This window comes from Mustela nigripes, unplaced genomic scaffold, assembly GCF_022355385.1.
Source record: "Mustela nigripes isolate SB6536 unplaced genomic scaffold, MUSNIG.SB6536 HiC_scaffold_20, whole genome shotgun sequence".
NCBI classification, from domain to species: Eukaryota; Metazoa; Chordata; class Mammalia; order Carnivora; family Mustelidae; genus Mustela; species Mustela nigripes.
In genome coordinates, this window is record NW_026739436.1 from 36,069 (window position 1) to 57,809 (window position 21,741).

The following is a 21,741-nucleotide window of genomic DNA, read 5'->3' on the forward strand; positions in this document are numbered from 1 at the left end:
TCTATCAAATAAGTGAAATTAAATGAATCATATCTTGTAAGCACCTTGCAAAAGTGCCCAATCATCAAGCTGGTTCACAGTAAATAATAATTAAAGAATAAAAAAAATCTCTAAACACAATCAGTACAAGAAGTGGAGTCAAAGGTCAAATTTTGATTTTCTTTTTGACTAATGTACTTAAGTTCACTGTATTTAACTATGAGCCAACTATGAAGATCTAAAATGCAGTACACCACCACCCCTTCTCTGGATTCAGGAACAAGGAGAGTGCCAATTAAACATCAGTTTAATCTCACAGTTTGTAAGCATCTTTCTACATATTTTCCATTGTACTTATCACTAGTTGCTTTTGTGTCCTTTAAAAATTGGGAACAGCTTTATGTTTCAATATAAATTGAAATGAGCTTTAAAATGGTGAATATACAGCAATAAAAGTAATGGAAAAACTCAAGCACACATCTAAATTCAACAGCAGAAGAAATGGCTATCAATAATAACTGTGTCACCCTATGTTTAAAGTAGTTATTCACTAGTTATCTCTACAAGAGTAACTTCAGGATGTATCAAAGTGAAAAGCCACACTGCTGTGGATAAATTTAAAAAATACCTAGAAGTCATATGTGACATAACTCAAAAAGTAATTCAGGACTGTTTATTAATGGAAATTAATAAATTTAGTGTCTGTTTAGTAATGGAAAAAGTAATGCAAGACTGTTTATTAAGCATCATGATATACAGACACAGAACACACACATGAGGAAACCCTAATACAGGTCACAACCAGGTTAAATTAATAATCTACTTGACAGGGTCAAATTTGACAGGTAAAATAGGGTCCTATTTGACAGGGTCCAAGATTTAATGTGTATATATTGTGGTATGTAATCTTCAGCAATGATGTATACAATATTATACAGTAAAACTGAACTTACAGGAAAAGAGTACATTGTCCTCTTTATTTCTCTAACAATATATTCCCATTGCTCACTTCTCTGTTTATTCCCTGTTTTTTTCCTGTTGTTTTCCTCTCCAGACAATCACAAACTACTAGACAGAATATTTTTTTCCTCTGACTGCTCTCTTAAGCTCTGTATTTCCATTAGCTTCTTCCAAAATCCGCATCCTGCTGATCAATCTTGCTAATTCCCCTCGAATTAAGTGATGTATCAGTTACAAACAAATTCTTTCATATTTTGTGTAAAATGCTAACTCTGCCTCCAACTATACAGGTAACCTAGGAATACTGTAGTAAGTAATCTCTGTTAAGCACTTACAATAGAACTAAGCTTAGAATACAGCCTACCAAACTTACCTAATATAGGACATCTAGAACCCATGACATGAAAATCCAAAGGGATACTTTACACTTTCTTTTCCTACATCAACTTTTACACTCATTTTTACACTTTATCTTTGTCTTTCACATAAGCTACCTTCCCTCCAAAAACAGTATGTCTCCCTGAAACCTGTCAAGATTCTGTAGTATCTAAAAGATGTACTGTTATGTTTTTATTTAAGATACCTAGATCTATCCATCTATTTTTCTTTTAATCAAGTAAGCTCTAATATTAAGCATGGGATTCCAACTCACGACCCCATGATCAACAAGTGCATACTCAATGACTGAGCCAACTAGGCACCCCTTCACTGGGTATTATTTTTATTGAGGGATAGCTGACATAATTGTAATATGTTTTAATCTACATCTTTCAATCCATGCACTAGTATATTTACATACAACAATCTTTTACCCTCCTGCCTCTCTTATCTCTACCTAACTCCCTACTGGAAAAATATACAAAGAAAGGAATTTGTACAGTGTTCATAAACCACTAGGGCTTACCCCAGGTCTTCCATTCAGTCAGTATTTGAATATTGATGAAATGAAAGCTATACATGTATGCATCTTTGGCTGACAGAAGTACATTTTCAGGGGTGGCTAAAAGACTCTTTGTAAACATTTTCAATAAGAGTGCCAATTAAACATCAGACTAAATTATATGTAGAATTCTGAAATTATAATGAATGATCAACCTTCAAAATTATTCCACAGTCTGGGGCGCCTGGGTGGCTCAGTGGGCTAAGCCTCTGCCTTCAGATCAGATCATGATCTTATTAGGGTCCTGATATTGAGCCCCGCATTGGGCTCTCTGCTCAGCAGGGAGCCTGCTTCCTACCCCCTACCCCCACACTTCTCTGCCTACATGTGCTCTCTCTTTCTAATAACTAACTAACTAAATAAAAATCTTTAAAAAAATATTCCACAGTTTATAAGCACATACTTTACGAAAGTCTAGTATATAGTATATAAGCACAACCATCCAAAACTTCCAGCACAAATGGAACACAGGTAAATAAGGAGATTCACTTAAGTTAAAAAAAAAAAATGTGTATGGAAAATAAGGATGAAAACGGTCTTCAATAATTTAAGTGGAAGACAACCTAAATTTATATATTCAAATTCAATATTAAGACTCCTGCCACAACTCAGACCATGCAATTTAAACTGCCACCAATGGGGCGCCTGGGTGGCTCAGTTGGTTAAGCCTCTGCCTTCAGCTCAGGTCAGGGTCCCAGGGTTCTGGGATCAAGTCCCACATTGGGTTCTCTGCTCACAGGGGAGCCTGCTTCCCCCTCTCTGCCCACCTGTGATCTCTCCATCAAATAAATAAATAAAATCTTTTAAACAAACAAACAAACTTCCACCACAGAAAATGGGAACATCGACTATCATGAAGTCTTGCTATCCCTCATTTGAAATACTGAGACAAACTGGAATGGGTCTAAAAAGTTACTGAGGGTAGTTTTTAAGTTAATGAAGAACAGTTAAGAACAACAAAGATGATGATCTTTTCATGATTCCTTTTTTCTTCTTATCCTACAAGCCAATCTGTGTGTAAGCCCTTCAGTTCTAGTTTCACAACTTTTTGTAGAGTGATCCCTCTCCACTTCTACTGCTACAAATCAGTCTATAATTTAATATCTGATCATTTATGTGAACTCACTACCACAACTATTCCCTTCCTAATTCTACCACAGTTCTACTGGCTTTTCTATTTGTAAGTGTATCAAAGTTGTTCTGATGTAAGCCTTTCATATCTTCGGTAGGCCTGATATATTCTACTCTACTCCCAGGTCTTCTCATGGTTATCTCCTTTTCATTATTCAGGTCCAGGTGAGAAATCACACCCTTAGAAGTCACTTAAGCAAAAGCAGCATTATCTACCCCATAAACAAAAAATAACTGTCCTCTTTTATTTTACTTACATTATTTAATGGTACTTTATTTACATGGTTCAAAATCTGCCTGTCTGGCTCCTTTAAAATTTAAACCACATCAACTCCCAAGATTCTCTCTAACATACTATCTATCCTCATTGTCAGCAACAGTGTCTGGCATAAACTCTGCAGTTCTCAAACACAAGTGATTCATTTTAGATAAACCCTAAAAACAAAAAAATCTTAAGACACTGGGAAAAAATAGTTCATTTTGGACCAGCCAGCGGATATTTTCAAGAAACAGACTTGAAGTAATGACCTTGATAGAGAAATTGAAAAATGACCACTTTGTGTAGATTTTTTTTTTTTAAGATTTTATTTATTTATTTGACAGAGAGAGATCACAAGTAGACAGAGAGGCAGGCAGAGAGAGAGGAAAGCAGGCTCCCCACCGAGCAGAGAGCCCGATTCGGGACTCGATCCCGGGACCCTGAGATCCTGACCTGAGCCGGAGGCAGTGGCTTAACCCACTGAGCCACCCAGGCACCCCTTGTGTAGATTTTTAATAGCAATTACTACATGAGTTTTGACTAAATGCTCTTTCAAATGTTTCTAAATTAAATTTCAAATATATACCAAAAAGTGAATGGCCCCTGAATATGCCAGTGAATAGGCATATTACCGCGACCTCAGCTTTGTGAATAGACTTATTAGAATAAAATTTTCAATAGAGAATTGAAATTGTTCATAATAAACCAGCACTGATTTTGTTTTATTTTATTTTTAAGATTTTATTCATTTATTTGACATACAGAGATCACAGGTAGGCAGAAAGGCAGGCAGAGAGAGAGGAAGGGAAGCAGGCTCACTGCCAAGCAGAGCGCCTGATGTGGGCCTCCATCCCAGGACCCTGGATCATGACCTGAGGCAAAGGCAGAGGCTTTAACCCACTGAGCCACCCAGGCGCCCTGTAAAGCAGCACTCATTTTAAAGACACTGGCCTAACAGATTTGAAAGACATGCTAAATCTTCCTCTCTTGTTTTGTTTGTTTATATATAAATAATCTTTTATATATGTTGTATATATAAATGCTATATATATAATTCATATATGTGTGTATATGGATACACACACATATACATATATATGCCCTGAAAACAAATAAATAACAATGAAAAAAAACAGCAGCGTAATTATTATAATCTATAATATTTCATATTTCTCTGAATAGAAGGATTTTTCATTGGTGATAGTGATGCAGAGAAGGAAAGAAAAGCATATACACTACAATTTAGAGAAATACAGTAAGTGGCAGGGTCTAAAAATATGTTACTACAAATAAATGTGTGAAACAAATGGAATGGAAACCAGGTTAATAAATGAGAAATTACTATAATGTATGTACTCAAATTGGTAATCTATTAATTTTGTAAGCTAATTTATTAGCTTCTTAAGTTTTAGAAGCTAAAAAGGAGATGATTTAGATAGAAAAGCCAGAAAATTCAACCTTTTTTGTTAAATCACTATTATAAATTTAATTTATTTATTGGACTTTTATTTCAAAATCACATGCTCACTCTATCTTGCTACAGGCAGACTTTCAAGATTAAAAGTAAAGTAGTCTTGGAAATCATTCTGGTGAGAGAGCAAGGGAAAGAACAGATTCTAACTTTAATGGTATTGAATCATGTATATATGCCTTTATTCCTCTCTGTATCATAATAATTATAGTCTGTAAATGAAGAAAATACTTTTTAACATGTGATTTCTCTTTTGTCAAGACTTCTAGACCATCTTATCACTTGATGTTAACTGACATAGTAATTTGGGGGGGAAATATCGATTAGTTAACATTTCCACCACATTCCCCACACCCCACAAAAACAGGGACTATAGTGATTTGTAAACACTTACTTAATCATTTCAAAAAGCTTGGGATCTGAGACTTTGATATTTCGTGCCATATTCCAAGAAAGATGCACCATGGGTACTACTGACTTCACACTTTGCAATCTGTTCCATTCATACCGTTCCACTGCCAATTTATACTGACAGGCTAGGAGAAAACAAAGTTTTTTTAAGTTATACAGCTACCCCAACTTACAAAAGGTATGAAGATAATTATTACCACCTAACATCAATTCTAAAAAAGAATAATTTAATAGTTTAAAAATAGTTATCATGTAGGGGCACTTAGCTGGCTCAGTCAGAAGAGCATGCGACTCTTGATCTCAGGGTTGGGAGTTCAAGCACCCCCGAATTAAAAAGTTTTAAAAATATTTATCATGCAAACAGCATTTAATAGTACTATGAGGCTCATTTTACATCTTGTTTCATCCTTTCAAATCTTTACTGATTTGAATTCTCATTTTCTAAATAAGGAAATTAAGCCCTGAGGGGTTAAAATATTTGCCCTAAGTTAAAAAATTAACAAAGGTACAGCTAATCAAGTCTTTCTGACTCCAAAAGCTCAGTTCTTTACCTTACATATATTAAACAAAGTTTAATAATTGACAAGGCTGACTATTCCTATAATATACCAGATTTTCCATAAAAGCCAAACAAAACACTGTGATATATCCAAAGTATATACACCAAGTCTACAAAAGCATACATGTGTTAGCTGTCCAAATACTTGTTGTTAGATATTCATTTATTAACTTGAATGCACTATCTATACAAGTAAGACTTTTCCAAGGAGACAAGGTTTTCCAAAATCCAGTGAACTATTTTCTAACAGAATACCACCAATTAGAAATAATCCTTTCGGGACATCTGGGTGGCTCAGTTGGTTGGGCCGCTGCCTTCAGCTCAGGTCATGATCCCAGCGTCCTGGGATCGGGTCCCACATCGGGCGCCCTGCTCAGCAGGGAGCCTGCTTCTCCCTCTTGCCTCTGCCTGCCACTCGGTCTGCCTGTGCTCACTCTCTCTCTGACAAATGAATAAATAAATAAAATCTTTAAAAAAAAGTAATAATCCTTTCAAATGTAAAATCTATTAATGGATCATTAAAATACCTGTAAGTGGACCAACATTCCAAGCAATATTGTTGCACCAGCCAACAGCCTGAACCCAATGCACAGTGCCTGCATTTATCCAGACCAAATCTCCAGGTCTTTGAATAAATCTATATACCGGGACATTCGCTTCATACAGATCTTCAAGGTTGGGCCACCAAGAGCTCATCAGGAAATTCAAATTATTTCTGGGGGAGGGGTAGGTGGGAAGGAATAAATAACAATGAATTAACTTTTTTAAAAAATGTCTCATAAAAGATGGGGCAACAATTTCCAAATGTTAAAAGATACTTTATGTATTTCAATAAAAGTTACTAGCACTGTAAAAAGAACTACATGTTTCAAAAGTTGAGACTTGTAAATATTAAGGGGTAATCCTGAAAAAAATACTAATAGCACATGATTATGTAGAATAATTCAAAGATCTATCTATACTATATGCTTAAATTCTTTTTAGAAGTCCAAAAGTCAAAGATTCAACTACACTTAAATAGACTAATTTTTAATTCTTTTTCTGATCTATCCTTTCTTTCTGAATTACCTCTTAATTTCAAGGAATCTCTAAAAAGAAAATTGAGAGTAGGGATTATAAGAACCCACTTAACTTCTGAGCCAGAAGCACTGTGGCAAGTATAAAAACAAAAACTTTCCCCTCAATTCCCATCGATGTAAATTCCTTTTTCTTCACATGAATCACCACCAACAGCAGCAATACAGAGACCAAACTGTTGAATTTTTATTATAAAATTGTGACTTATTATTTTTTTCCATCACAATTATGAAATAATTTAAGGTAACTACAATACCAATTCTTTTCTGTAAGAATTCAGTTATAGGTACTTCAATTATTTAATTTTCTCAAGAGAAAACTCAAATCATAGAATTATTCCTTTATGAAGGTTAAAGAAAAGCATTTGCCCTACTTCTGTTTTGTTTTTTTCTTAACAAAAATGATAATGGCTGTCTTAGAATTGTGCACATGGAACCTGTCTCTCTTCCTTTTTTCTCCTAAAATGAAAGGACTTTTCTAGTGGTAAGTCTAGCAGATACTGAAAAATGAACTGCTGAAAATTGTGTTTTCTGTAAACTCTGCAATGTTGTCAGAAAAATATGAAGAGGACCTGGGGCAGTGGGTCAGGAGTAGGGAGGGAGAGAAAAGAAGAAAGTAAAAAGTTACAATCATGGTATAAACCTTATTTTACCCATACACTGATAACATTAAAGTGGAGAAGACATCATACAAAAAAGGGGGGAAAAGCCAACTAGGGCAAGCAGATTATTTGTTTTCCTCAAAAGTTTAAAAACAGTGGTTGATTTAAAGATTTTAAGTAGAGTCCTGAAATAAATATAAAAGTTTTAAATATTTGAAGCTACATTCTGGAGGCGCCTGAATGGCTTAGCCACTGAGTGTCTGTGTTTGGCTCAGATCATGATCCCGGGGTCCTAGGATAGAGCCCCACACTGGGCTCCCTGCTCTGCAGGAAGCCTGCTTCTCCGTCTCCAGCTCCCTCTGCTTGTGTTCCCTCTCTTGCTCTCTTTGTCAAATAAATAAAATCTCAAAAAAAAAAAAAAATGAAAGAAAGAAAAGCAGCTATATTCGGTTCTTTGCAAAATAAACTTTATAGAAAACCTGAGATGATAAGTATGATTCTTCAACTTAAGATGAATTACTCTAACTTGATTATTACTCCATATATTTTCTATCTTTGACCTAAATATACCCATACTATTTTAAAGAAGTTAAACCCTGAAAACTGTTCCCACTCAATATTAAGAATATTTATACTGTACATGGAACAGTTATGATACACCCCCTTATAACCTTAAAAAATAGTTCTTAGGGCACTTGGGTTGCACAGTCAGTTAAGCACCTGTCTCCTGATTTTAGCTCAGGTCATGATCTCAGGGTCGGGAGTTCAAACTCAACATCAGGCTCCACCCGCTCAGTGTGGAGTCTGCTCAAGATTCTTTTCTCCCATTCCTTCTACACCTCCCCCAACTCAATTATGTGAATGTGTGCGTGTCCATGCTCCCTCTAAAATAAATAAGCAAGATCTTAAAAAAATAAACAGTTCTTAAACACACAAGAAACTTCCCATCAGACCCTTCCTATAACGTACTTAAGTTACCAGTTTTTTGGAATAAACGTTCAGAGAAGAGAATATTACACTATTTTCCTGATAAATTTTAAATATTTAGAAATCTGACCTTTTCTTAACATGAGAAAAATTATACATAAGAGAATAAAAAATGATCATACCTTGCCAGCAAGAAAACTAAATTGTTTAAATTACCATCACACTTTTTACTAAATCAAATATACTGAGTTTAAAGGCCTTCCAAAATTGATATATAAAATGCATACTGATTTTAAAGGTCACAGATGTTAATAATTATTAGAATTTCACCCAATTTTTTATATTTCATAAACATATCATTTACCAGTATCATAATCAACTCTTAAAATAGCAGGGAATTCACCTGCCTCTGAACATTATCATTTTAGGCTCATTGTTAGAGACATACATCCTTGAATTACTAGCAAGGCATGAGGACGGTTCATTTTTGAATTCTTACCATTTCTAATTTCATTTATAATTAAATCATATTTTTCTGTAAAGCACATCTGAAAAGAATGTGCATTCACACTCATCAATTTTTAAAGCTAACTTAAAAAAAATTCCTTAACTCCCTGTCTTTTGAATTCATACCTGTTGTTACTGTATGAACTGGTTTCATAGCATTTTTCATTTAGTGTTATTCCACATAACACAGAGAAAAAAAGATTTCAAATAATACCATTTAAAATAAAATTTCTGGATTAAAAGATAAAAATAAAAAAGTAAAATAAAATTCCTGGATAATTGGAAATTTAGTGTCATACTTTGCCCTTTATAATAAATGTCTTCTTAAAATTATTTGAAAACAAAATCTGTTCAGAAACCTACTTTTCACAAAAGTCATTCAGAACACCCCAATAATCTTCAGGAACAACAAACCATTCACAATCACCTGGACCAATATTTATGTTAACAGAACAGAAGTTGTTGTTTTCTTGGTGACCTGAAAAGAAAAAGGGAAAACAAAAGTTATTATTATAGTATAAATTCAATGGGAGAAAATGTGCCTTTAAATCACTGGGTTGTTTTTTTTTTAAAGATTTTATTTATTTATTTGATAGAGAGAAATCACAAGTAGATGGAGAGGCAGACAGAGAGAGAGAGGGGAAGCAGGCTCGCTGCTGAGCAGAGAGCCCGATGCGGGACTCGACCCCAGGACCCTGAGAGATCATGACCTGAGCCGAAGGCAGCGGCTTAACCCACTGAGCCACCCAGGTGCCCCATCACTGGGTTGTTTTAAGAGTGAAAAATATGCTTATAAATCAGAGGACAGCATAAGATAAGCAATTAATATCACTAACTGTCATTATTTCTACTTCCTCCTCCATAAAATACTTTGAATTCTTAGAGTATCAAAGAATTAAAGAAGAGGGAGGGTTTTTTCAAAATGTAATTTGGTTGCCTAACAACCTGTTGCTCCTCTACAGCTCTTATAAATCCCAATTTGATGTTGACACATTAATTATAAATGCTTCTATCCACAAGTAGGTAGATATTATCCTGGCATAGAGTTTTAAATTTGAGATTTGAGGACATCATGATAGATTTACTTAAAAAACAAAAACATCTTTGTAATAAAGGATCTGATCATGTCAGAATGTAAATTGTTATAGTAAGGTACCTTTTCTATGTATGTTGGAACAGAAACAAAATCATTACCAAGTAAACAGCAATTTTAAACAGTGTTTCTTTGGAATTATACCAGCAAAATAAAATATACTAAACAAAATTTCCTCTAAGAAATTTCACAGGATTATTATAAAGGATGCTGTTAAAGAACTAATGCTATAGAGGGGCTCCTGGCTGGCTCAGTGGGTTAAGCCTGAGCCTTTGGCTTAGGCTGGGTTGTCTCAGGGTCCTTGGGTCAGGGCCCGCATTGGGCTCTTTGCTTGCTGGGGAGCCTGCTTCTCTCCCCTCTCTGCCTATCTGTAATCTCTGTCAAATAAATAAATCTTAAAAAACAAAACAAAACAAAACAAAAAAACCTAACGCTATACAAATATATTAGAAACCTCAAGCACTTTTAGGCACAACGACAAATAAGTGATCTATTAGGTTTTGTTCTCCCACAAATATTCTGAAGAAAGATATTTTTCATTTCCTTTGTTTTTCATTACATTTACTTTTATATCCAAAACTGGATATAAACCCTAACCAACTCAGTCTAATTCTTTCTTTCTTTCTATCTATCTATCTATCTATCTATTTCAAAAAACCCTTTGCCATATGAAATTCTTGCTTAGTATTACAAAAGTATTAATGATGACGAGGATAAACACTCTAAAGTCTTCTCTCATTAACTACAACTCTCCTTATCTCAACTTTAACACTACTAGTGATAACTACCACGTAAGTGACTTTACAGTAATGGCCTGGGAATATAAACATTCCACTCAACGAGTTCCATTAACATCAAAATCCCTGATAAGAGTAAATATGGATAATCTCAAAGGAGACCCTGAGTCTGCATTTCTTCAAAAAGATTTTCAGATCTGGGGTGCCTGGGTGGCTCAGTGGGTTAAAGACTCTGCCTTCAGCTCAGGTCATGATCCCAGGGTCCTGGGATGGAGCCCCATATCGGAGCCCCTGCTCTGCAGGGAGCCTGTTCCTCCTCTTTCTGCCTGCTTCTCTGCCTATTTGTGATCTGTCTGTCCAATAAATAAATAAAAAACCTTAAAAAAAAAAAGAGAAAACATTTTCAGATTTTAATAAGAAAAGTCGCAAAACCTAACTCATTTAAAAATAAGCAACAACCTACTTGAAACAAACTATATGGCTAATATATAGTGAAAATGTAAAGAAGCAAGCACTCTGTCAAACTATAACTGAAACAAGTAATAAAAATGAAAACAGAACGGTGCCTGCATGGCTCAGTCGTCTGCCTTCAGCTCAGGTCATGATCTCAGGCTCCAGGGATTGAGCTCTGCCAATCAGGCTTCCTGCTCAGGGTAGAGCCTGTTTCTTTCTTTCCCTCTGACTGCCACTTTGCCTACTCGTGCTCTCTATCAAATAAATAAATCTTTAAAAATAAATAATAAATAAAACAGCAGTAGAAGAGGTTTATACATAGGCTATATAGGAATCAGTACATATATAGAACCAGGTTATTTGCTGCTCCTATATGTGTTTATGGATAGTTGTCAGAACTCATAGATTGTTAAATATTTGCATTATGATATGTAACATGACCTATGTTAATACATAGGAAACAAAGATAATTTGTGCTGGGTGAAAATTTTAAGATTTTTAAGATTTTAAATCATGGAATGGCAAACTACTGCCCATGGCTGAAACATGTGTTCTTGTTTAGAACTTTCATGGAACACAAACACACTGGTTTATGTTTGGTCTATTAGTGTTTTCATTCAACAAATTACAATCAAGCAGCTGTAACAAAAATATTACACATTAGCATTAGTTCTCACTCCTGGTTGGTAAAACATTGTATTAAGGCAGCTATAATTCATCCGCATTTCAGCTGATAAACTTATCACCATATATCAATATTTTATCTGAAAAAAGACCAGTGCATATCCATCATGTTAAAGTAAGATAAATGAACTTCATGCGGTAGTGCAAATAATTTTCTCCATTTCACAGTATAAGTATTGTATTTAATATACAAGAATATTCTTGCTGTGCAAAAAAGATTATTGTATACTGAAACTACAAAAGTGTTCATTACAATGTAGCCATCTTACAGAAAAACAATGGACAAAAAAATTAGAAAAGTTAAAATGCAGTATCTCATCATTATACCTCTTTTCAAAAATTAAACAAATAGGAGGAGGAAAAGATAAAAAAAAAAGATTGAGACTGAAATCAAAGTCAGTGTCTGGTCAAGCAAAAAAAGTGATAACCAGGCCATGAGTTAATAAAACTGTATTTCACTTCAGTGAATAAAATCACTGTATCTGGAGAAAATGAAATGAAATGGTTCCAGACTATTAAGTGTTTTTTTTTTTTTTTTTTTGAGAACAGCTACTCAGTGAGGATGTTGAGAGCAATACAAATAGTTAATTATAATAAGAAGGTAAATAATTTGGGGCAGTTTTTCTTGTTCCTTAACAGGTCAACAGATTTTGCTAATTTTTATTTGCTAATTCGTATTTTAACTAATCGAGGAATTAAGACCAAATGTTAAGTGACTGAAGGGTTAGTCTTTATAGGACAAACTACAGTGAGAATATTTTCAAAAAAGTTGGAAAACGTTAAGTTAAATACTGCTAGAATGGAATCCATTAGAATGTATTACAACTGATTTGGAGAAACTGTGTGAATTTGCATGGACATACTAGAGAAGTTTGTTAAAACATTAAGTGATTAATGCCTATGACTATTCACAATATTACTGACTGGTAGATATTTGATTATGTACCATTCTTGGAGGTTTCACGAATATTAGCTCTCTTGAGTTTTTGTCAGAAACAGAAGCTGACCCATGATTTGGCAATAGTGAAATTATAATTTTTAGACCATCAGAGTTGAAACTCAACACTTCTGCTTGAGAGCAACTGTCAGTTATGGTTAGTGAATGAACACTGACAGATAATAAAAATTTTGTTACAGTTTTCAAAACAATTTTTTTTTAAAAGATTTTATTTATTTATTTATTTATTTGACAGAGAGAGAGAGAGAGATCACAAGTAGACAGCAGGCAGAGAGAGAGAGAGCTGAGCAGAGAGCCCACTGCGGGTCTTGATTCCAGGACCCTGAGATCATGACCTGAGCCGAAAGTAGAGGCTTAACTCACTTAGCCACCCAGGCGCCCCTTCAAAAAAATTCTTTACATAGTCCTAAAATTACAGAGCAAAACTTAAATTACATCAAGTCATTTGCAAAACAGTATTTTTGGAATCACGAGTACTAGCAAGCTGTTTTCTATACTTTCTGTGTTTTTAAAAACTGAAGAAGCCAGACATCTATTCCCTCCAATATCTGCAGCATATATTTTTCAAGCTCAAACTACAAATCTAATACCATGTTTCAAATCTCAATCAATGCAGAGTAGGAAACCTTTCCATATTATAAAAGCCACTGCAAATGAGAACATTCCAAATGCAAACTGCAAAGGATTAATCTGCAAAACAATGAGACATAAAAATATCAAGTAAAAGAACTAAATTTGATAAATGCTTTCCAACCAATTATGCTAAAAAAAAAAAAAAGGGTTATAGATTGACAGTAGTATTTGATAGTGCATACTTGTGTGAAAAGACATTTTTAAAGATGAAATACATAGATCTCATTGTAGAACAGCTTTCATAGAGGCACATCTGTAGCTGACTCTCATAGGAATGCTAACCCCAAACCCCAATGAAGTGAAATTTATTCTCCCATGAGAAGGAAAAACTGTACTAAATTATTTTGTATTTTGACCTTCATCAATAAGAAGTAATATAAATATTTTTTCCATTATATGAGTATCTACAAAATATCCTCAATTTTACATTGCAGCTTATAGAACCTAAAACACTTAGAATCACCATGAAGAAGTTCGACTGGCTCCTTCATTAGAAAATTTCTAAATGGGGTGCCTGGGTGGCTCAGTGGATTAAGCTGCTGCCTTCGGCTTGGGTCATGATCTCAGGGTCCTGGGATCGAGCCCCACATCGGGCTCTCTGCTCAGCGGGGAGCCTGCTCTCCTCTCTCTCTCTGCCTGCCTCTGCCTACTTGTGATCTCTGTCTGTCAAATAAATAAAATAAAAATCTTAAAAAAAGAAAAAAAAAGAAAATTTCTAAATTACACTTTTATAAAATAAAACATAATAGGAGAGAACAGAAAATATTGGTGTACTAAATATTTAATATCTTCAAAGAAATTCTTTTTTAAACAGTAAGAATATTAGTTCATTATTATGACATAGCTCTAATTTTACCTGTGGCGAAAAAAATTTGGCAAACCACTGAGCTTGCAATCAATGGGATAAAGACAAAGCTTTTATTTTATTTTATTTTTTTTTAAATTTTTTTTTTTTTTTTAAATTTATTTGTCAGAGAGAGAGCGAGCGAGAGCGAGCACAGGCAGACAGAGTGGAAGGAAGAGTCAAAGGGAGAAGCAGGCTCCCTGCGGAGCAAGGAGCCCGATGTGGGACTCGATCCCAGGACGCTGGGATCATGACCTGAGCCGAAGGCAGCTGCTTAACCAACTGAGCCACCCAGGCGTCCCAAGACAAAGCTTTTAAACTGCTTATCTCCTTTACTCCTTACGGATTTAGTGTCTCCTTCCCAGTTAAATGTTTTGGATTATTTTCATGTTTACACATTAAAAAAAAAAAAGGCACATAGAGAAAACTACTCTCAGCTAATTTATAGAAATAATTACAAATATTTTTATGTATTAGCATTAAAAACCCATTTGGCTTCTGATTTTATTGATTACAAATGGGAAGAAACTGGCTGAACGTGTGTTTCATATCTGATTAAACTCTTCAGTTATACAAGATATATTAGTTCACAAAAATAACCTGGTGTCCGACTCCCTGGAACTTTCATGTATAGCTGAACCGTATTCATGCCCAGGATAGTATGACCAAGGTGGCTTAGAAGGTTTCCTGCAGATACTACACGCACAAAAGCAGGAAGTTTAGTCAACTCATGTAGCTGCAATTTCCACCTGAAATAAAGTAACAGATCAAAAGTGTCATCTTGTTGCAAATACTTAAGAGAATTTACCAGGTCTCTGAAAGTATTGTTCTAATCAGAAACACATTTAAATCTCTAATTAATACATTTTTAAGGTTAGTAGTAGTAGAATGTTAACTCTTCCAAGGAAAAAAATTCTGAAATAAATCAAGATGACTGAAAAAAATTAAATCCTAAAAATTTATAATTTTGGAATAAAAGAGGAGTGCTTGGGTGGCTCAGCTGGTTAAACGTCCATATCTTGATTTTGGCTCAGGTCATGATCCTAGGCTCCCTCTTCCCTTGACCCTTCCCCGACTCTTGCTCTCTCTCTCTCTAATACATAAATAAAACCTTAAAAAAAGAGAAAAGAATGAAAAGAAATAATGTTCCTTTTCTCATTTGTATATTTAATGTGTTGATATTCCTCATTAACTAAAATCTACTGCAAAACCTAGCAAAAATCATTTCAGAATGGTAGTGTTTTTAACTAAGACTTCAATGATAACAAAAAAACCCCCAAAAACAAACAAAAAAACCCTAAAAGAATGACCAGAGTCGAAAAAAATATGAAATCAGACAATTTTCAATCTTGTGATTCAAACTGCACGTAACTTGAGGACTTACTTTTTGTCATCGGAGAGGTCAATGTTGGTTCCAAATTTTATGGTTTTAAAAGGTCCTTTCCTTCTCCTTCCAGAACTTAAAAAAAAAATTTTTTTTAAGAATATTAAGTCCATGAATTTTGGACAGAAATACTGAACGAACATTAAAGATACTTACGCATCTGAAGATATGGATTCAGTATCTGAATATTCTTTATGTTGTGTTCTTTTCTCATTTTCTTCCTATAAATTAGCATAAATACTCAGTACATATTTCAGGCTACAATTTCCATTACATAATCAGTAAAACAGTTTTACCTACATGAGCATTAAAGACTCATTTCAAAACTAAATTTCTAATAGGCATATTTCTCATAGAATATCTTCATTGATGCCATTAAATAAAAAAGTCAAGCCAAATGGCATGGTACGAACTTCCTCCATCATTCATAAAATTAATATTATAACAGTGAGGTATTATGTAAATAAGAAAAACATGTACCAATTCTAATTTTATTGTGGACCATCAGACATTCTGAAAATGGTAGATGAATTTCATTTTAAGTGATTACAAGAGAACTTTAAAGAAAACTGAAAAATAAAAATAATATAAAAGGGTCACTTGGGTGACTCAGTCAGTTAATGTCAGACTCTTGATTTCCACTCAGATCATGATCTCAATGTTTTAAGATCAAGCCCTGCCTCAGACTCCATGCTGGCTAAGGAGCCTATTTGTCCCTGTACATTCTCCTCTGCTTCTTCCCTAACTCTCAGATATATTTTCTCTCTCTTTCAAATAAAAAATATAAATAAAATAAAATAAATAAAATAAAGTAAAAATATTAAAAATGAGGCTTTTCTTTAGGAAAAAAAAAAAATCTGGAAGTACATCCATAACTCCAAAAACACTCTATTCCTTATCTCAAAAACAAAAGGCAAAATTTGTTTCCCTTATGAATACTGTTCTGGAATGAAATATGTAGGTTTTTATACTTGCCACAAATTCATAAAGGTAATGAAAAAAAGATAAAAGCAACATAGGAGGCTATTAAAAGTTATTTTACAAATGTCAAGTAGGAAGACAAAAGTACATATTCTAAACTGGAAGAGTGTTTGCCCAGGAATACAAATACAGCTATAGATGTTTACAGAAAGAACAATTAAGATTTACCATTTTATTTTTTTATTTTTTTATTTATTTATTTTTTTTAAAGATTTTATTTATTTATTTGACAGAGAGAGATGACAAGTAGGTAGAGAGGCAGGCAGAGAGAGAGAGGAGGAAGCAGGCTTCCCGCTGAGCAGAGAGCCCGATGCGGGACTCGATCCCAGGACCCTGAGATCATGACCTGAGCCGAAGGCAGCGGCTTAACCCACTGAGCCACCCAGGCGCCCCAAGATTTACCATTTTAAGTTATGATTTTGTTTAGTCATCTTGAGACTGCCTGTGTGCATTAATACTAACAAAATGAAGGGCATATAAACAAGTTCTGTATAGTCTAATTTTTTGAGACTCTATATACATCATTGCATATTATATTACCTATAATAAATAATAGAGCACACAGCACTAGAGAGGAATTTAAAAGCCAAATAAAAATGTTACTCTCTTGACAAAGGTGTCAATATAATTAAATATGGAAATTACGCTAAAACAATTGGAAATCACAGTGAAAAGAATGAAATTAGATTCCTTCCTTTTACCATAATTCAGAATAAATCAAAGATATAAATGAAAGATGTACCACTATGAAATTTTTTTTTTTTAATTTTTAAAAAGATATTCTTTATTTGACAGAGAGAGACACAAGAAGAGAGGGATCACAAGCAGCGGGGAGTGAGAGAGGGAGACACAGGCTTCCTGCTGAGCAGTTAGTCTGATGCAGGGCTCCATCCCAGAATCCTGAATCATGACCTGAGGCAAAAGCAGACGCTTATCCAACTGAGCCACCCAAGTACCCCACCACTATAAAATTCTTAAAATAAAATACACAGGAGTAAAATGCACAACCATAGACTAGACAGTCATTTCTTACCTATGATATCAAAGATAAAGCAATCAAAGTAAAGTAATAATTCATCAAAAATAAATTTTGTGCTCCAAAGAATACCATTAAAAAGTGAAAAAGATAACTATTAAAAAAGGAAAGTATCTGCAAATTAAATACTTGACCAAGGACTTGTTTGGACCTATTAGAAGAGCAGAAACAGCCACAGTGAACTAAGAATTTTATTAAAAAGGTAAGCAAATCTAAAAATCAATTATTTTCAGATGAGTAAAAGACATGAGGACACAGGGGCAAAATACTGCATCCAAACCTGGAGACAGGTAGTAAAAAATCGTAACAGGAAAAGACAACTCCACTGGAAACAATGCTGTGGCAGGAAAAACTAAACATAATTCACAATCTTCCAAAGACTCAATGTAAGCATTATCTAAGAGTTAAAAACTCCAGAGCAGGGGCATCTGGGTGGCTCAACTGACTAGGTGTCTGCCTTTGGTTCAGGTCACGATCCCAAGTCCCTGCTCAGCAGAGTCTGCTTCTCCCTCTCCCTTTGCTCTTTACCCCTCCCCCCCCACAGCTCCCACTTAGGTTCTCTCTCTCAAATGCTCTCAAATAAATAAGTCTTACCCCCCCCCCCCCACAGCTCCCACTTACGTTCTCTCTCTCAAATGCTCTCAAATAAATAAGTCTTAAAAACAAAACAAAACACATACTCCAGGGCAACACATAGGGGTGGGAAGCTGGGGTTGGGGAGTGGCATACTTGCCACAGGTAAACACTGGGAAGACACCACAGTGAAGAGGGTAGGAAGGGTAGAGATATGGCAGCAAGCGTTAACAAACTCACAGGACTGTCCATGAGAGGGATGGATGCCTTGGGCTAAAAGAGGGGGAGAATCTAGACTCACACATGAAAGGTATAGCTCCATGACATTCGGATTTGAAAACCAGATTTAACACCTACAATTTCCTAAGTCTGTGTGGGCTGGGCTCTGGAAGAGCTGGGACAGTGATAGAAAATTGAGCACCCACCCAAAAGACATAAAATAAACAGTTTTATAGAGACATAGCACAGTAGTGGCAGTGCAAAAAGTGAAAGATTTTGTTTACTAATCTCAGAGGTGTGCTGAAGGGGCAAAGCAATTCTCCAGAACAAAAGAATTGGGTGGAAACCATTTTTCTCTTGCCCTCCAACCAGGATACTTGGAAACTTTCCGAAACCTGTACAGTGTCAACACTCTAATTAGTTTGCTCAAAAAGTGTGACCTGCCCTGGTTATCTCATGGACATGTCCCCTTGAACCCCAACAGCTTCAGTCAGGAGGCTCCAGGTCCCCTCCCACAGCATAAAGGTACACACCTTGCTATCACTGTGAGCACCACCCTTGAATTATTCTATGGACTTGGCCTCTGCAGAAGTATATCCTGAGTGGCAAGCTTGCCAGTATGCAAGTAGCCTCATCTGGGGGCAACACCATCCTAAAGGGAATTCTGCCCAAAGGGACAAGGAAAAGATTACCAACCACACATATCAATCTGACTACCCTTAGAATAAACTCAGGGCAGACATCGGTTCTGGCCACAGGCCTGCCTACTGTGTGCTAATTTAACTGGCAAATGCCTGGTCTGATTCAAATCAAGCCTAAGGAGGCCCCAAACTGGTCCACTAACAATCAATACGGAGACCAGGAATGCCTTCGTGGCTTAGTCAGTTAAGAATCCAACTTTTCGGACTGGGTTCAGGTCATGATCTCATGGGGGAGATCAAGCTCTGCATAAGCCTCCAATGCTCAGTGGGGAGTCAGCTTCATTTTCCCCTCTGCCCCTCCCTTTCCTTTGCCTGTGTGCTGCAGCTATCATAAATAAATAAATAAATAAATAAATAAATAAATAATCTTAAAAACAGAAACAAAAAAACAAACAAAAAAACCCAACTCTCTTCTCTTGACTTAAAAAACAAACAAACAAAACAACTGCAAGAACCAAACTTACAAAAGACACAGAGAGCCACTGCAGATGACTGGCCTGATGGCAAACACAGCTCAGCCATAATAGTAGAGCGCATATAACACACTTACAGGAGATAACCTGGAACAAGGTACATAATTGCACTGCACGATACTACAGGCCTTCTTCCTAAAGGCACTACTATCAAGAACAGGAAATGTAGCTGACTTTCGTAAAACACAGAAACACACCCAGGGAGTTAGACAACATGAAGAGATACTGAAATACATCCCAAACGAGAGAACATGACAAAATCACAGCAAGAGACCTAAAACAAACAAAACCAACAACAATAAAAACCCAGAAATAAGCAATATGTTTATTTCTGGAGGATCTCAATGAGACCCTCAACAAAGAGACAGAAAATATTAAAGGGAAGCAATCAATGATGAAAAACTCAGCAACTGAAATTAAAAACACACCAAATAAAGAGTAGGTTAGAGGAAGTAGAAGGCAGCTCAGCAACCCAGAAGACAAGAGTACTCAGAAGCTATCAAGATGAACAGAAGAAAGAGAAAAAGCATAATACAAAATGAGAATAGGTTAGGGAAATTCAGTGACACCATCAAGCATAAAAACATTCGCATTAAGGGATCTCAAAAAGAAAAAGAAAAAGGGGACAAGTAATTTATTTGAGGAAGTATCACTTAAAAACTCCCTTAATCTGGGAGACAGAAATACAGATCAAGGAGGCACAGAAAACTTGATAAAATCAACCCAAGGGTGTCCACACCAAGACACATAGTAATAAAAATGGCAAAAAGTAGTAATAAAAAGAGAACTGTAGAAGCAAAAAGAGAAAAGAAAGCAGTTACATTCAAGGGAAACCCAAAAAGCTATTAGCTGATTTTTCACCAGAAACTATGCAGGGCCAGAAGGAATTGGTATGATATATTCAAAATACTGATATGAAAATCCTTTGGCTAAGAATATTCTATTCAGCAAGGCTGTCATTCAGAATAGGAAAGATAAGTTTCCCAGAAAAACAAAAGCTAAAGGAATTCATAAGCACTAAAGTAGATTACGAGAAGTATTAAAGGGGATTCCTTGAGTGGAAAAGAAAGACTGTGCAGGAGTAAGAAAACAAGGAAGCAAAGAGCAGTCAAATTAGATAATATCTGTAAAAATCAGAAAGAGATACACAAAATAAAAGGATATAAAATAGGACACTACACTCCTAAAACAGAGGACTGAGACCATAAGAAATTAAGTGCTTTTAGAATGGGTTCAAACTTAAGTGACCATAAACAAAGAAAAAAAGAGACAAACAAAAAAGGTCTCAACTCTAGAGAACAAAACCAGAAGGATGGTTTGGGGTGGGAGGTGCAAATACATGAAGGGAATAGTAAGTACTCTTATGATGAGCACTAAGTCATGTACGAATAGCTGAGCTATAATATCACCATATTGTACACATGAAACTAATATAACACTTTATTACACTGAAATTTTAAAAACTACTGGTCTTTATCAACTTTCAAGTATGTAATACAGTATTGTTAATTATAGTCACCATATTATATAATATGTCCTATGGAAAAGGAAGTCCTATGGACTTCCTTATCACTCAAATTTTATATCTTTTGACTATATTCACCCATTCTGTATAACCTTCAACCAATCCTGGTCTAGAAGTTTGTTTTTTCCCAGATTCCACGTAAGTGATAGGATAGTATTTATTTTTTCGCCTTATTTCACTAGCATGATGCCTTAAAGGTTCACTCTAGGTTTTGCCAAGGGTAATTTTTCCATGTTGTTTTAAATGGCTGAAAAATATTCTCTCTCTCCCCTCCATGCCCCCCTTCCGCACACAATCTTTATTCCTTTGTGATAGACATTAAGACTGTTTCCTTGTCTTGATTATTGTAAAAATGCTATAATAACAGGAAAGAGATACCTTTTCCAGAGAGTGATTTCATTCCCTTCAAATATATACCAGAAACATGACTACTGGATCATATGCTAGCTCTATTTTTAAATTTTTGCGGAATCCCAACAGGGTTCCATAGTGGCTATACCAGTTTGCATTCCCACTAACAGTGCACAAGGGTTCACTTTCCCCACATTCTTATAAAAATTTATCTGTTCTCTTTTTAATAGTAGTTTTCTTTTGGCTATTAAGTGAGGTGTTATCTCAGTATGGT

At 35.2% G+C, this 21,741-nt stretch overlaps 1 protein-coding gene across 6 annotated transcripts in view; it reads right to left on the reverse strand.

Moving 5' to 3' along the window:
- Positions 1-21,741, reverse strand: part of LOC132008037 (histone demethylase UTY-like) — a 192,547-nt gene that overhangs the window by 17,254 nt on the left and 153,552 nt on the right. For 4 of the 6 annotated variants that reach the window (XM_059386438.1, XM_059386437.1, XM_059386436.1 and 1 more), the window contains 6 exons: positions 15,765-15,829; positions 15,609-15,683; positions 14,825-14,973; positions 9,186-9,300; positions 6,238-6,425; positions 5,135-5,276 (listed from right to left, as the gene is read on the reverse strand). In XM_059386438.1, coding sequence (XP_059242421.1) covers positions 5,135-5,276; positions 6,238-6,425; positions 9,186-9,300; positions 14,825-14,973; positions 15,609-15,683; positions 15,765-15,829 — 734 coding nt within the window. Of the gene's footprint in view, positions 1-5,134; positions 5,277-6,237; positions 6,426-9,185; positions 9,301-14,824; positions 14,974-15,608; positions 15,684-15,764; positions 15,830-21,741 lie in introns of those variants that run through there. The other 2 variants (XM_059386439.1, XM_059386440.1) reach the window with 2 other exon arrangements.